General features: G+C 41.7%; 1 protein-coding gene across 2 annotated transcripts in view; it reads right to left on the bottom strand.

Annotated features, from left to right (window-relative positions):
• Positions 1–301: 301 nt before the first annotated feature.
• CCNYL1 (cyclin Y like 1) overlaps positions 302–17,598 on the bottom strand; it is a 32,248-nt gene continuing 14,951 nt past the window's right edge. The window contains exons 4-10 of one of the 2 annotated variants that reach the window (XM_061455795.1): positions 16,508–16,608; positions 15,030–15,065; positions 14,290–14,341; positions 12,593–12,712; positions 9,434–9,600; positions 4,907–5,069; positions 302–2,049 (exon numbers count right to left, since the gene is read on the bottom strand). In XM_061455795.1, coding sequence (XP_061311779.1) covers positions 1,933–2,049; positions 4,907–5,069; positions 9,434–9,600; positions 12,593–12,712; positions 14,290–14,341; positions 15,030–15,065; positions 16,508–16,608 — 756 coding nt within the window. In that variant the 3' untranslated portion in view covers positions 302–1,932. The remainder of the gene's footprint in view (positions 2,050–4,906; positions 5,070–9,433; positions 9,601–12,592; positions 12,713–14,289; positions 14,342–15,029; positions 15,066–16,507; positions 16,609–17,598) is intronic. The other variant, XM_061455806.1, reaches the window with a different exon arrangement.

Genomic DNA, 17,598 nt, shown 5'->3' with positions numbered 1-17,598 from the left:
CAAGAATGGCCCTACTTAAAGGCCATTTGTATGCAAAGGAACTGTCAGTGAGTGGTTATTTGAGCAGCCCTAGTCAGGTCTAATTCCCAAGGACACCAAATGAGCTCTGGCACTGGCTCCCCACACATTTATGAGTCACTGTCACACAATGAAGGCCAGGGACTGGTCCAGGGAATGGAGGGTCCTTAACTCATACCACTGGGGCTCCTTCTTTCATACTGGAGAGAAGCTGCCCAGCACCAGCTGCTTGTGAGGGGGACTGAAACCAGACGCTGTACAGAAGACACACTTCACCTCTGACTTTAATTAAAATAGAGTTTATTAGCTTTTCTTTTAATACAAACATGAGAAAGGAAAAACCACCTGAAGATGTAGCGTTATTTTCAAAATTGAACTGTGATCAATACCTGAAGTGCCAAGTTCCATGGATCTGGGAGCCAGGGGCTGGCCCGTTTGCACACCACAAAAGGCTGTATGCATCATCTGAACAGCTGGGTGCAGCCAAACTGCTGACCGCACTCCTGCAGCCCCACTCTCAAAGGCAAATGGACTTGCTGCTGTTCAGTGTAAGTTTCTGGGCCTTGGCTGGAAGAGGAAGTGCACAAAACCCGTGCCAGTCGGAGGGAGATCTGCTCCTAGGACTAACTGCCTAGAATCTATCTGTATCCAAGAAGGGAAGATACTACAAAGACCTGTGACAGGAAGAGTCTAATAATACTTATCCTGTTTAGAGTTCAGTTTCAGAGCCTGAAAGTAAGCTCCATTCCAAAGTCTCAGAAAGAGCAAAACCCAAGCCTCTAGAGCAGCTGCACAAGATAAAATTCACTTTGGAAACAAAAATAAAAAACAGGGTTTATAGAAAGCTTTTCATAATTCTCAATTGAACTCAATATTTTCCAATCAATCATCTACCTGGTCAGGTAGTCCAGGATACGCAAACTCATCACTGCCTCATTATGAATGTAAATCCCTCCCAGGAAACAAAAACCCAAGGAGAGCCAGATGGATGCACAGTATCAGCTTTAGGAACTCCACTGTACATAGCACAAGAGATATGCAGTAGAACTCAGAGAAGCAGTGCTGCACACACACCATTCACCACTGGATTGCTACACTGTTGGGATGGTGACGATGTTTCCAGACCAACTTTCTCATTCAATGCCTCAGAAAAATGTACAGATTGCGCCTCTTCCAGAGCAATACAAGGATTAGAAAATGAGAGAAGCACCATAATTCACAAGAAATGCAGCATGGACCCTATATACTTGAACAATATATAAACCCATATCTCTGCTCCCAGTCAAAACATTCAAAGTCTTTTGACAATGCCTACTGAAGTTGTGGGTGCAGAGCTGGAATTCCTTCCTTCTGGGCGGCTTCTTGGTTATGAACAGATCACCAACAATAGCAGCTTTTAGGAGCCAAACCAGGGAAAAACCATCAACGTGTGTCTATGCTACTGTTTTCAGCTCCAGAGTGGCTTTATACTCTCAGAGTCCCATGTTAACACTGCATCGACCCAAAATACAAATGCAGTGAGACTCTGGATGCCAGGGAGAGGAGGGCAGAACATTGTAACTACAGTCATGTGGTTAATGTTTAAATTCTAAAATTTAAAACTACTTATTATTAAAAACCTCAAGAGTTCACAGCTATAGGCCTACATAGTAAGCAAACATCTGTGGGGGATAGAAGGAGAGAAGTTTGTTTTTGCACCTCTGGATACATAAGGAGGAGGAGAGAGTCGATTTGACAAAGGTCTTGTCTTTTTCACCAAGTATGCTCCTCAAGCTCTGGGCTCCCTTGGCTAGTTTACCCTCCTCTCCTCCTCTTGCTGGAAGACAACATCACCACTGGCTTGTGTGCATGGAGTGGTGGTATTCCTTCGATTCGCATGGATGCTGGTTCACGGTGCTGCACCTTTCTCTCTCCTCAGGAGAGGATGGCATTAGAACGGCGGATACCAACTAAGTTATCAGCACTGAAAGATCGTCTCATAGCAGCTTTTGACAAGTCTTTGTATTTGTCTTCACACAGCCGGGAGATAGCCTGGATACCATGCACAGATACAAAAGGAAAAGTATACATTAGAAAAGTTTGGTCATTTCAAGGGAGCTTTTTACAAGTGCAGTGCCAACACGGCAGGCACTCTATAGCAGTCACACTACTTTGTTACCTAGAATGAGAGTCAATAAGAACTACTTTGGAGGGAAAATATTACAGGGGTCTGTCCCCATGCTAACAGAACCCTATCCATCAGGAAGCAAGACGAGCTTCCTTGAAGCGAGTGGTTTCCATATCCAAGTATCTTCATTCTTTTACCAGTCTCACTGTCTAATGGAAAACTTGGATCCATTTCACACTCATGAGTCTGTGGAAGTTATGTTCAAAACTGCACCTAGGAGCTAAGTCTGGTGCACGCAGCACCACAGACATTTTAACAGTACAATAATGCACACACAGCCATTTCTGTAAGAGAAAAGGGTGAAACTGGAAAGGTTTCTGCACTCCCTCGGGCACTGTGTCCTTGGCCATTCAGTGCACATGAGCCTAGCAAATGACGCTCTACTCAGGTGTCCCTTTTCCCTTTACCTTCTCTACACCTTGTCCCCAATTTGCTCTTCCTGGGGTCACTCACATAATCATGCTCCTTAAGAGGTCTGAGAAGGGAGGGCAGCTCACTGCTCAATGTCACAGCAATAGCCATGGCACTTCGATGCAGCTATTAAATACCAGCACATGCGGACAACTTACTTAGTATTTAACTGCTTTTCCACCATTTACTGGCTTGCTTCTGCTCTGCTTACCTAGCTAGTCAAGCAGCCTTTATGCTGGTGCAGCTGTTCTAGCAACAAGCCTCATTATTTAAATCCTAATAACACATGGTTGACCAGAAAACACCGTGGGCTCTCCCCTGCAAGGCCTATTTCTGATAGGAGCCTTCAGGCATTATCTATGCAAATAAATAAATAAGGATACCTGTAATAACAGGCTGAACCGAATTTCAGTCCTGAACATTTACCTCCATTAATAATTTACCACCTATCACCAGATGAACTTTCAGAGTCCTGCCATCAGCTACAAGCCTACACCTTCCCTTTAAGACAGCACCCATTCAGCGCAGCCCTGTGTTCTGGAAGTTCAAAAGGTGAAAAGCACTCTGAGCATGAATAAACTTATAAGTGTGGTTTAAAATAATTATTTACATTTATTTCTGCCGACCTTCTGGAGGCATGCATTTGGCTCGAGAGGGGCATTCCTTAAGACACTGGCTGCATGAGCTCCCGGTGCAAGACCAGACAGACTCTCCATCCTGTTTTAATGCTAGGACATCAATCATAAAGCAACCTGTGTTGACATATTTAGCCCCAGTCGCCCATATGGTGTAAATCACTCTTCAATCCCTGGAATACTAATTTACTGCTTCATACGGGCTCCTATCGACTGCTGGTGTGCTTCTACTCAAAAGGCAGAATTAAAAATTTTAGCAAATGGTTCAAATATTTAGCACATTTAGAATTAAACCCCCAAATCTCCTATACACATGCATTAGTAAATACATTATGGCAAATCACACACTGTACTGAAAATTACTCTGGTTTTAAATACCAAGCCCCCAGATGCTAGCAAAGAAGAAACAAAACAGGCTCACAATCTGTAAATCATCCACTTATGCCTGGGCACCGAGCAGTTCAGTAAACAATTTCCTGTGGAATATGAACTACCCTACAACCACATTTACAATTAGTGACAGTGTTAGCTTAAAGTGCAAGTAACACGGGTGAGACAAAGCAGAAGAGTTGCACTGCTTAACTTTAAATAGAGGAATTTGTAGGCATATCATACCTATCATTCCAAAGGACCACGAGGAATCACACTTATTCCCAAAGTTCAGCCACTTCTGCTGAAATAAAACCTGGCACTTGGCAGAATCATTGGGGGTGGACAATGGAACAATGTAAGCCAAGAATACTGTAGCACACCCCTCTTTGAAAGGGGCTATGGTATCAGTGTACACAGGGCCTGCGGTAATGCCTTTGTTGAAAGGTCAACAAAACAACACGCAGAGTCATCAATTAAACCTGGACAGATGAAAGGTTGCACTGATCCAACACGAAATTTTGCCTGGGAACACAGGTAATTTAGCTATTTCCAAAATGTCTGACACATCTCCAGCAACGAGGAAAACGACTCTGCAAGAGTACGAGCCTTCGTACCAAAGAAGGCTGCGGGGACTCACACAAGGCAGCCTTTCCCATTGAGCAGAAAGGGCCAGTAATGTGTATTTACACTCCTCTGGGCATTCTGAAGGACTCCTAAGAAGGGGCTATTCCAAGAGTTTATCTTAAAACAACATTTCTTTGCAAAGGTGAGGTTCTGGAAGTTGTGGAAAGAAACGTATTATTTCTGCAGCTGTCCCTAGACAAATGGTTTATTAAACCATGAGAGCAGTTAAGAGTGCTCCCTCTAAATCTAAAAGCAGCTGTGCAGTGGGATGCAGTGGGAAACCTTCAGCTGGTAGTATTTAGAAAGGTCTGAGTGTGACTGTCTCTAGGTGCTTGGAATACAGACTGTGGCCAGGGAAGGACAGACAATCCATTACATGTGACACTAATCCTTTCAATCTGAAGTAGCCTAGCTGAGCTACAGTTCCCAAAATAACATCCATTTTACTTTGTGATCTGCTAGACTTCCGTAACCTCCGTCTCTTCCTTTCCTTGGGATACTAGCTTAGCCCAGGCATGGTTTTAGAAATGGTAACTGTAGTCATAAAGGGGTTAAATTAGCCTGTAATACACTAATTTAAAAGCTTTTTAGTTTTTCTAACTGCCACTTAACATGATTAGCAACAGATGCTCTTACTACACATACAGAGTCCCCTGCTCAGGCAATCTCAGACCATTACCTCCAGTTTCTGTGCTCTCTCTTTACTGAGAGGCTCCAGCAGAAAGCTCAGGTTATTGTCATCGGCTAGAGAGCGAAGATCAAAGTAATATTTGGCGTAAACACTGGCAGGAACATTGATATTAAACTGCAGTAGCTCCAAGAAGTGTCTTTCCATCTCGTTCCTAGGAGGTGTAAGGGACAGAAGACAAAGGGAAGAAAGATTGTTGATTTTAGCCGGCTGAAAACACTGAAGAGACCTCAAGCTTGGTTTTAAAACCAGCAACTCTGAAACAGTCATCGAGAGCTCTGCCTTATTAGTTTTGAGAGAGCAGTGCTCAAAACAAGGTGCAGCTTTTGAGTCCTGGCACCTCCGGCTCAGAGAGAAAGGTAGTGCCCTGTCGTGCACTCGCTCGGCTGACCGGGGAGGTTCATTCTTTGGAGTTCCATTAGTGCAGCTGTACAATTCATGTGCCATTCTCACTCTCGCACGGCCCCACACTATAGTGATCAGATGAAAGGAATGATGTATGCTGTTTATTAGCTCTGAAGAACTTGCAGACATTTTCACCAGGCTGATAACAGGAAGGGGGTTTATTGAAGTAGAGGCGGACTAACAAAAGGAGTAGGCAGATCACCACGGCAACAAATGGATCTATGAAGAGCTGCTGCTATTATCTCACAGAAAAAAGCCTCTTGAAGCAACATGGATTCATCTCCAATAAATAAATAAATAAGCAGCATTAGGTGGGAGAAGGAATTTTCTCCTCAATAGCATTAGGCAGGATAACAAAGTACTATGTCAAAGGGCACTGTCCAGTTTTTACTCACTCGTCTGTTTTCAGTGGGCAAAACATTTGGAGGAAAGTGGGGAGAGCGCCATGACATGCAAAAGCCTCCTTCAGCTACTGTACTGTGGTTAGCTACGTCAGAGGTGTTCCACAGAGGAAAAACCCAATGGTTTACACGCTAACCAAAAAGAAACAGGCGGTACCCAAACCAAGCAGTTCAGTTCAACGCTAACTCAACAGAATTTAGCTGTACAGGCCAACTGGGAATACACCAGAAGGTAAGCCGCACAAATTCAGTGCCAAGGCTGTTCTTGCTTTTAGGGAGCTTTTAGAATAGATGTTTTACCTATTAGAGGAGGGCAGATAAATCAAGGAAATTATAACATTATTATTAAATACAGGTTGTGTCCTGTATTGGCTGGCGGGTCTCAATATGAATAGCAGCTTTGTGCTTGTTTCTAGCACAGTGGATTCGAGTAGCATTGAACCTAGTGCCAAAATTAATTTCCTGTTCATATGGTCATAAGCCTATAGAAATGTAAATCAGATAATGTTTTGATGATCAGCTGATTTACCCTATGAATAAATGCTCTTCACTGCCCCTTTTGTACTCACTAGGCTAATACATTTTAATTCTTTAAAAATACAATTCTTCATTGGATTAACAAGTCTATTAACAGTGGTTTAAAACCTGGCAGAGGATAATACCCATGTGTTTTCTGTGCCTTATTTACAAATACATGTAGCCAAAAGAATGAACAGCGAGTGTCTCCTTACAGGCAATCATAGCAAGATTAGCAGCTGCACGGTTAATTTTTCAGTGATTATGAATTCACCCTCATCAAAGCAAGCAAGTTTTCACAAAGGATGACTTCCAAAACGCTATTTATTTAATTTCCTTTGATTTTTTTCCCCATTAGAAATAAGTAAAACAAACAAAAACAGAGACACAACCCCCCCCCCCCCAAAAAAACCCAACCAAAACAAAACCCCCCACCCCGTTTCAGTAAAAAACCACAACAAACTACCAAGAAAGGGCTTGTGATAGAAAAAAAGAAGATGAACACTTTACCTATGTTGAGTAGGAAGAGGCGAAGGCAAATGAACTCATCTGCTGGTTGTGAGGTATGGATCACGTATCCTTTAACAGAATTTAACCCACTAACAGTTTTTTGAGAACAAGGTGCACCAATGCTGCCTGCAGAAGAGGTGCCTGGCTCGGACACATTCACACATAGATTTGCAAACTGCATAAACTAAACCAGATCTAAACCCTTTCAGCAACTCCAGAAGGGTGTTTTACTTCCACGCTTGGCTTGCAGTGGCTCAACAAGAGTACCCATCAGGTTAGTGAGATCGTTATAGATACACAGAGCCAAGAGGAAGATTCACAGACAGTTCACAAACAAAACTTGCCACCAGTCCTTTACTGCACAGGAATGGCCCACCCAGGGAGTGATACCAGCTTGAGTCCTGCCAAGCAACCTTTAAGCTGGGAGCCGCTAGTGTTTTGGGTGGATTTTTTTGCAGCATCACCAACCATCTCCAGTGTTAGAAGGAACTCCTTTGCCAATTGTTTTCTTTCAGTAACACTTGCATTCAGAATACCTAATGCTCACCATCAAGTGACTAGTTTAAAACATACTGGAAGTACTAAAGCTGACAATTAACTATAGTACCGGCTATTAACTGAAAGCAGACTTACAAACTTAATCTTGCTGAGTATTTTAAGCAGTTTTCCAATGTTCCAGTTATGGTGATGTTATCCAACCCAGGAGCAGTGGAGTCTGCCAAGCTGCAGCAGTGTGGGGCCTGAGATGGACACCACGTGTCCACTGTCAGTAAGGGGTTGTAGAGTTTCTGCCCATACGTAAATTCAAAGGTCTAAATAATTTCAAATGAGATGGGATTACAAAAATCCCATCTTCAAACTGGAGTAAAAATATGCCTAAATTCCACCTATTTTCTTTACCTCCATCACTGCTTTGAAAACAGAAGTACTGACAATTGCAGGAGACCAGGCATAGGCAATAGAGAATAAACATCCTGCTTGTTACAGATATTTTCAGTGCTATCAATTTGATTTGTCCCAAATAGGGCTAGAAGAAGAGACATCAAAAAGAGCAAGATGTATACTCCAGCACTCCTAGCATCACTGACCCCACTTCAGCCATTTCAGAGTAATTTGCAGCAACACTTCAAGTATGTTCCTCAGACAGATGAGCACTCTGAGCCAGGTTGAGTGAAGATGCACATTGTATAAAACCACTAATTATGCTTTCCTGGAAGCAGGGTTGGCATAGCCCTGCATTTGGAGACAAAGAACTCCCAGGCAAGGGGTAGGTATAAAACAAGATACTGTATTTGCAGCCTGTGATATGAAATAACTTGAATAACAAAAAGTGTTTTAGTGCAGGTAACTAACTCCCCCATTATTAGAAATGCTGTCCCACCCCCAAAGGGAAGAAAACTGGATACTCCTCCTCCTAGAGAGTCCCAGATAAATAATTACTTACTGTATTTTAAACGTTAGCTTTAGGCTGAATCCAAGGAAGAGAGCCTGGGGCAAGAAGAGACTCTCACACAGGCAGCCTTCCGGCACTGTGTGCAAACCTCTGCCACCTCAGACTGCTCCTGTACTAGAACTGGCTGTTACTACATAGGCCTGGACACATGCTCAGTTACAGCACAGCAGCATGATTAAACTCAACCCTACATAAAACATATGAAGATTATTAAGGCCAGAAAGCCTGATACTAAGATAGCCTTCTAGCAGTTCTACCACTGAGGTAACAGCACAAATAGGGGCAGAAGCTGGCAAATAGAATTAAAACAGTAATACTGACATCTCAAAGCTGTCAGACACAGAACTTTGCAAGAAGGAATTTAACACAAAATCTAATGGCCAAATCCACACCACATAAGCATGCCTCCAGCCTGTAGTATGAGCCTGGAGCCACAAGGATGAACATCCTCTGAAACCACAGAAATCGTAGGGCTTAAGGCACCACGACAAGACAGCAGATTCAAAATTCCTAAAAAGCTGAAATCTACACCTGAGACAGGGATATATACAAGGATCAGCCTTACATAAACAAGCAGTAGTAAGACTGAGGATTTTGTTCTCAGCACTGTACACATGTCCAAGAGCTCATCCAAAGAGGATGAGCTGTAGCAGCAGCTGGATGTAACACATGCAATGACAGATCCCAACACAAATGACACCTGCCTGCCAGCAGCAGCAGCTAGGAATTCATACCTTGAGATACTTAGGCCTTAGCTGGATACAAGTCATGGCTTACCCTGCAGTTTTTCAAATTCTACACCAGACAAGGCAGGGAACAAACTGAGTTCACTTTGTGTTTTTCTTCCACAAAAGAATGCTGATCAGACTATGAACTGGGCACTTCAGAGTTACACCAATGCAGAAAAACCAAACTGGAAACAAGCAGCCAGCCCCATGGCTCATCACTTGGGGAAAGAAGGTACAGAAAACTAACTGCAAAGTTACTCACCCAAGTCATTAGAAATATTAATACAGATTTGTCTCAAAGTAGGGTTATGCAAAGTTTCCTAGGTTAAGAAAGGGAATGAGGCCAGACACCAGATATACATCATGTACCTCTATCATAGCACCAAACATTTTACTGCATGATCCCAAAAATTGCCATTAAAAAAAACAACCCAACCAACCAAAACAAACAACCTCAAACCCCAAAATCCCCACCACTGCAGATTAGCCAAACCTTGCAACTTACATGTCCTCAACAGTGATGTCCTTCAGTATTTGGCAATAATCCACATTCCACACAGCTTGATCATCCCAGACTTTAGAAGCCAGAAGAATAGCTCCTAGGACTATCCTCTTCCAGTTACTAGGGCATATGTCAATCTCTGCATAGGTTAAAAGCCTTTCCAAATACACCTGTAGAAAGGGAGAAAAAAAACCAAACAAACAACAAACAAAGTTTTATGTGTGCAATTAGGACTGAGTTCTGAGCAGCAAGCATGACAGTCCAATATTACTATTTCATCCCATTACCATAAAGTATGTCAAAGTAAGTATTAGTCATCGGTGTTGGGACCGGCCTTGTTCAACATCTTCGTCGCTGACATGGACAGTGGGATTGAGTGCGCCCTCAGCAAGTTTGCCGATGACACCAAGCTGTGTGGTTGGGTTGATATGCTGGAGGGAAGGAATGCCATCCAGAGGGACCTTGACACACTTGTGAGGTGGGCTGATGCCAACCTCATGAGGTTTAACCATGCCAAGTGCAAGGTCCTACACCTGGGTCGGAGCAATCCCAGGCACAGCTACAGGTTGGGCAGAGAAGAGATTCAGAGCAGCCCTGAGGAGAAGGACTTGGGGGTGTTGGTTGATGAGAAAATGAACATGAGCCGGCTTCAGTGTGTGCTCGCGGCCCAGAAAGCCAACCCTATCCTGGGCTGCATCAAAAGGAGTGTGACCAGGAGGTCGAAGGAGGTGATCCTGCCCCTCTACTCTGCTCTTGTGAGACCTCACCTGGAGTATTGTGTGCAGTTCTGGTGTCCTCAACATAAAAAGGACATGGAACTGTTGGAACAAGTCCAGAGAAGGGCCACGAGGATGATCAGGGGACTGGAGCACCTCCCGTATGAAGACAGGCTGAGGAAGTTGGGGCTGTTCAGCCTGGAGAAGAGAAGGCTGCGTGGAGACCTCATAGCAGCCTTCCAGTATCTGAAGGGGGCCTATAGGGATGCTGGGGAGGGACTCTTCATTAGAGACTGTAGTGACAGGACAAGGGGTAACGGGTTAAAACTTAAACAGGGGAAGTTTAGATTGGATATAAGGAGGAAATTCTTTCCTGTCAGGGTGGTGAGGCACTGGAATGGGTTGCCCAGGGAGGCTGTGAATGCTCCATCCCTGGAGGTGTTCAAGGCCAGGTTGGACGTGGCCTTGGGTGATATGGTTTAGCGTGAGGTGTCCCTGCCCATGGCAGGGGGGTTGGAACTTGATGATCTTAAGGTCCTTTCCAACCCTAACGATTCTATGATTACTACCTGTACTTTAGAATCCAAACTTTCAGGATTTACAGATTCCATATTTTATTATCACATAAGAACTGGACCACCAAGATAATACAATAAAGGTACTGGAGAATAAGTTCTGAGCAAGCAATGAGCACTGTTGTTTCAGGGAGACACTGACAGGGTTCTTTGCATCACCGAGTCATACAGTCATTGACAAGTTTTCATTAGGGCCTATCTAGGATAGTAAATCACTCAAGATCACACTTGCCTTTCATCACCTTTAAGGTTCAGAACTTGTAGCTTAATAGGAAGTGCTAAAACCTGCACTGTGATCTGTAGTCATGGGACAAAGATGCATTAATTGCTATCTTCCCACAATGAAGGGTGTTATAGTGCTATTCTACTTCATCCGGAAAAGAACAGACTTTAATCCTTCACCTACAACAGCGTCACCCTCTGCTTTCATCTACATCACCAACTGCTTAGATAAATAGTGAAAGATACCCAAGGCTAAAGATATATCTTGGTCTTTTACTTATTCCTCCCATGTACTCTCAGATCAGCCCACAGACATTGAATCAGTCCCATCCTTAAAAGTCTATTTTTAGAAAAAAACTATTTCACACCTTTGTAATGAACACCACAGTAATCTGCACTTTCAAATTTGGATAGCTGAATTTAGCGTTCTATTCCCTCAATTAAGTCCAGATAAACTAGTGGGTGCAGGCCTAATGGCAGGATCAATCTTTATTACTAGGCTTTTCCCACTTTTCTTTCCATCCTCTGCTTGTAGCCTTCTAGTGGACTAAAGGTGTTCCTATAGTAACAGAGCCATCTAGCGGTGAAATCCACTTTAACTCTCTTTGTAAATAGCTGGCTAGATTGCACAGTGTCAGCTATCATCTTGTACTGTTAAAATTGCACCCACGTCTTTGAAAAAGCAAAAATGTCTAAGTACTTTTAGCGTTTCTAACTATTCGGCCCTTTCAATTTCTTACTGCCTTATTAAAGAGAGTCCTTCAAGCTGAGTTTGCTTAATTTCTGTATTGTCTTCTGGTGACAGTTCTGCTCTCCTTTCAGACTGTTCTTCAGCAAGAAGCCACAACGGAGACTGAAGGCTAGTATGCAACATAGCGCAGTTTAAGAAATGCCTAATGCAGCAATTATACAGGTTGTGTTTTTTTCTTTCCCTTCATACACAATATTTGTATATGCATGCATATATTGGTGTGTATATACATAGTCAGCATTGCAATCTTTTATATCCATCTTGCTTTCTAAAAATCAAACAACAAACTGTAGTGAGATGATTTTCTTACAAATGTTCTTAAGTCCCAAGTACCTCCATGGGGAAAAAAATCTGTAGACTCTTTGGTTGAATAAAAAAAAAAGTTGATGGAAAGGTTAAAATAGTTGAAGACCTTAATAATGAGAACATTTGCCTCCTGGAGTTCCTACACTACTGGTCCTCAACCCCTTCTTCGGCACTCCTACTTGCACTGTTCTGGTTAATAAGAAACTCAAACTCCTGTCTTCCCTTCCACACAACTGAAATAAAAGTTGTCTTTGTGTCTGATCTCATTACAACCCACTGTTTATGGTGGTCCCGCTGTTCTGCCTTTCTCGAGGTTGTTCAACAAGTTACACGTTATGAAACAGTGTGACTGGACAAGTAATTAAGCCTTACATATTCATATATAGAAAAGTAAGTTCCTTTTTAATTAACCACTTCTGTGACTACTTAGAAATCTTCTCTAATGAACTCACTCGGACAGTGCCTTCATTATTAACAAGGTTTCATGAGATACTGTAACAGTTTAAATGTCAGTTTGGCCCAGTTCGCTCATTGATGGGAAGAGCAAAAAAGTCTTCCAAAAGCTCCATTTCAGTAATCAGGCATCCCTTACCAGTGTCACTATTGCACATTCAGCCGTCAGCTGTGCAGCACTGAAAAGCGTCCGAACAAACCGGTAGATGTGCTTGTGATCAGGATCATGCTTGTAGTAGTCATCTGGAACTTCTTCCCGCTGAAAAAAAGTTCTCTCAATTACTGAGAATCTAGCTTACTTAACATTGACTTTAAACAAGAGCCACACATGCTTGGTTCTTATCACGGAGTAGAAGCAGGAACAACATGAGCAGGATCCCTCTTGCATAATTCCTGCACTATGACCAGTACAAAAGCTGGAAGTATGTTTTTCCTGGCTGGAACTGAGGAGGAAAGGACTGGTATTTGCAACTAAGCTCTCTGATGCTGGTAACTTGGGGTTTGTTATTTCTGGTATTAGGGTTAATAGAGATTTGGACTCCTTGTGACTGAATCTTTAAGGGTGTTTAAAGATGTCTTCCATGTAATTAATCTTTCTGAAGGAGCTGTAGGTTCTCAGCCAAAACCCCATTGCTACAGAAACGAACAAACCATTTTTATCTTTCCCCTCATAAGTACGACATACAGCCCTTACTATATTTCTGTCTGTATATTGCAGTAAGATCGAAGAGACCTTTAAGTGTTTCCTAAAGGACACAAGGATTTTCCTCTATTCATACTCATTAAATGGGAGGTAGACTGTATCACAGGATCAAAAGATGTCAGGTTGGTAAATAAAGAAATGAAATTGTCTGACAGGGTTCATCTTGGATTAGATAAACAATTTTCCATGTGAAACAACAGATTCAGGTAGTCAAAACTGTTTTGGATCGGACTTCTCTCTTGAAGCACCACAGTCCATACAGGAACTCTTCCACACAGCTCTTCAGAAGTTGATCATTATTTTCAATGAGTAAAGAGTTGTATTTATTCAGTGTACAATTCCTAGCACAATGGGTCACACTTAGGGATGACACTCTAACAAACTTGGAATAACTGCTAAATCAGGGAGATACACCAAGCTGCATTCACTCAGGTAAGTCCCTCAGCAAACCCAATTTTTAAAGCCTAGAGCTTTGCTAAATTAATTCCAAATGAGAAACAACGTAAATGGTTCTGCAGGACAGTCATTAAGCTGGTAGTGCTCAAACTGGACACTTTACTCTTAAGCTTGCCTTGTGTTATGAGGTTTTGCATCTTAAAGACTGCCTTAAAAGGTGTACCAGTACCAGTCACATTAGACTGTACCAGCTTTAACATTTTGCTTTCAGCCTTTTTAAAGACCAAACTCACTGTCTCCTACTTGGCAAGATGCTTCATGGACTATGTTCTCCCGTTTGCAGTCATTTAAAAGGTTAGGCACATTAACCACGTCTTCCTAAATAAATAGGAAAGACTTTTAATTGAAGTAGTGTTGAAGAGGGGAAGAAAGTACTCAGACAAGAAAGTCTGGATACAAAATATGCAAGACTCATCAGGTGCTTGCTTTCTATTTATATTCCAAAACATAGAAAACCAAATTTACTTTGCAACATTCAGAAAAACCTGCTCATGATCTAGGTGGTATCAACAGTCCAGAGAACACTGTTTGCACTGTGTATTACATACACAGATACAATTTAAGATCTATTTGATTGCAACCTAGTGCCAAGACATTTTCGACTTAAACAATACAAATCCAAGATGTTAAAAACTACGTGTGTTGATACACATTCAGAGGATCAAAAAGTTACTTACTGTGAGAGGATGAGACTTTTCATCAAAAATATCCAATGATCTGTCAGAATCTCTACAAAGTAAAAATCTCTGGTTTAGCAACAGGAATTATTTGGTAATGCTATGCCCCACTACAAAGTATTATTCATTAAAGTGGATAAAGAGATACACTTCATAGTTCAACTTTTCCTGTAATATGATATGAAGTTAACTTGTAGTTTTGCAAAGCATTTAATGATGAGATCTTAGAGCTGAATATGTAAGAAGCTAAATAATGAATAGCTATCCATGTTCTCAGATTATGCTTGGTACAGTTCTCACTTAAAATACAAAAACGGCCTCAATAATGGCATTTACTTCAAAAAGGCAGCTGTAATTTTGAAGCATACACTGTAACTAGCTATAATGGCAAGGGTTATTTGTGCATGGGACTGAGTGTTCATTCACACATCAATACTGATCTATCCCTCTGTATTCAGGAAAAACTAAACAAAGTCCAAACGCTGATTTGTGGTGAATTAAGTGTATTTTCTGTGCTCCCCCGGTTTTGTCTTTTTAGGCTTCATTCTCAATGCAGTGTTGTGCCACTGGATGGGTGTATTACTGACCCTTCTATATCAGCTGAAGAGGGGGTACAAAGAGGAAGCAGATACTACATGAAGTGCAAGATTTTTCAACTAGCTGTTACTGAAGTGACCGAGACCATATCACCCCTGGCTCAAAAAGAAAGTTGTATTTCAGAGAAAAAAAAGCTCACTTACCTGTTCTTTATATGGTAGAATATTGCTAATGTTACACTAAAAAAGAAGAAAGAGAAAAAAAAAGACTTAAAGCATATTCCGTGCACGTTATTTCACTGAATGTTCAGAATCCATTACGTACTGGCTTACTCTCACATTCATTTACCTGCCTGAAGGGAAGCTGGCCAAATTAAATTTGCTAGCCAAACTGCTCTTACATTCATTGTACAGATACTTGTGCCACAAAATAAATGTTATGCCACATTTTAAACATACACCTTCATTGCCTGATGAAACGTAAAAGGCAACGTTTATTGGAAATGTGGACTATTCACAACTAAAATACAATAGAAGTTCTGTTTGGTGTTACATGCATGACTGTAGAGATTCTGCTAATGTTTTAACTCTGCATCCTGGCTGTCTATTTTAGGCACTGTCTAAAAAATAGGGCAAATAATAAAGATGATACTATGCCAACATAATCCAAGAAGGAAAGAACAACAGATCTCGGTCTCTGCTGAGTCACGTAAGGCAACAGATTCCATATTGATGCTTATCTAATGTGGCCAAATTTCACATTCTTTACTGGCAGTGACAACAGGAACACGGCCATCACAGGAATCCATCATAGGCAAGCTCTGATCTGTTACCAGCTGTAGACCACTTTGAAACGGCACAAGCACCATCTTTTAAGCACTTTCTTCTCTAGAACAGGAGTGACACGCTAGATACCTTTGTTTGAAATCAAATTTTAAAGCTACAAATCAACTCAGACATTTCCAAACTTTACTAAACTGTTACAACAGTAAAGCTTTCTGGGCCTGAAGCTACTTTTCTTTCTTTCCCTTCAAGCACAGTAAATTTCTCTTCTCAGTTCTTGGCTGTTATTGTCTATGCACAAAGAACTGACTCTGTGGTACCCAGAACAACAGGGCAAACAGCCATTTCCACTGGGGAACCAAGAAGACTAATCAATTATCAAACTCACTTACGTAAAATAACTGATACACAAAGAACAAGTAGAATGCCTACAACTAAAACCAGCAACATACCGTTATCCACAACTAGAGGGCAGGCTAATACCACTGGCAAGTAGCAAATACAGGCCTGCAAACTTTTCTGGCAACTCCATACAAAATCCATTTAAAGTTTTCCCAGATTGAGAGTTTCTGGATTTGGCTTTCAGTGCAAAGCCCTTGGGCTCCCCACCCCAACATACACTTTTAAACCCCAAAATGCTGACACTTCTGCACTGCCTCAGATTCTCAAGTGCACAGTAACTACTTTTAAATACAACAGTAGGTTAGCTCTGTAACTAAAATAAGCAGTCATCATTAACCAGACCTCTATACCCCTTCCGTGACCAACCTGAATAACCAGTGCTGTGCTCCTCTGATTCAAGTGTGCAACTGGCTTTAGAACAGATAAGACCACCATAAAATCCCAAATAAACCTTGCAATGTTACTCAGCCCTTTCTTGATGACAAAGTGGCTCTTACCACTTTATTGTGCTTCTAAGGTTAGGTTGACTGACGGTGCTGTCATCTATAAATATTGTTGAGCATGAGCTGTACTTTTTTGTAAGCTGCCCAGGAGAAACCTTAGGAAAAAAGAAAGAGAACAGAAATACATTCAAGGACACGGATTCTGTAAGCTTTGGTTTACCACACTGAACACTGGCTTTACAGCTCAAATAGTTACGGCATAGGAGGTCTTTGTAGATGACTGCTCCTGCTATGTAAGCTACTCTATAGCCATCAAGCTCCTGAGGATACCCTTTGTGCAAGATGGGTTTATAAATATCCCTTGTAATAAATATACAACATGATGGCTTTAGATAAGTAGTTTTCAGAAAAAATAGCTGCAGCTAAAGAAGTAAGTCCATCAATTTTCTCAGTTCTCCTCCATGCCATTCTTGCAGTTCAAGTCTGTTTTCCCTCCCATGATGTACTTTTAGATTTCCCTGTGACTCCTTTATCATCAATCTCCCTGTTTTATATCCTATACCTTTACATTTTCTGGTTATCCAGTATTGTTCCATATAAAGGTAATTTTGCATTTGGGATTTTGCCTTGTTGTATTTCAGTTAAAAACCCCAAACAACCAAACTTCTTTACTTGTGTCTTGTTTAGTGTCTGCAATCTGGAAACAAAGTAATACTACGACCCTTACTTTCACCGTTCAGAACCAGCAGTACGTGCCATCATCTACCCTAATCCTGTAAATTTTGTACTGTAAGAAAGCTTCCTATAGAACACTAAGTCAGGCTTCCCTGCGCACTTTTAGCGAATGCCTTGCACTAGAGCTAGGACGTCATAATTGAGGGAGGATTTTAATCAAGCAGTTCATGATTTGTTAGTTTTTGCCAGAATCTTTTTAAATCCCTCGCCCAAAACCTTGAAAGTCTTCCAAATGAAAATGTTGGCACCCTTTATCCAGCAATGGCTGCCTGGGAATATTTCCCATTCCAGCTGAAGTTTGCCAGCAAAAACAATACAATCACATTTCACTGGGTGCTGGCAGACTAAAGCAGGAACTGAAATAGAAAGAAAAGGAATAAAAAATAGGATCCACCTATATAATCATACTA

The sequence above is a fragment of the Pezoporus flaviventris genome, unplaced genomic scaffold (assembly GCF_033815535.1).
Source record: "Pezoporus flaviventris isolate CSIRO_AGI_PZ_B2104156 unplaced genomic scaffold, CSIRO_AGI_Pfla_v1 ptg000001l, whole genome shotgun sequence".
Classification (NCBI taxonomy): Eukaryota; Metazoa; Chordata; class Aves; order Psittaciformes; family Psittacidae; genus Pezoporus; species Pezoporus flaviventris.
Note: the sequence above shows the minus strand (reverse complement) of the source record. Positions and strands in the feature narration are given on the sequence as shown.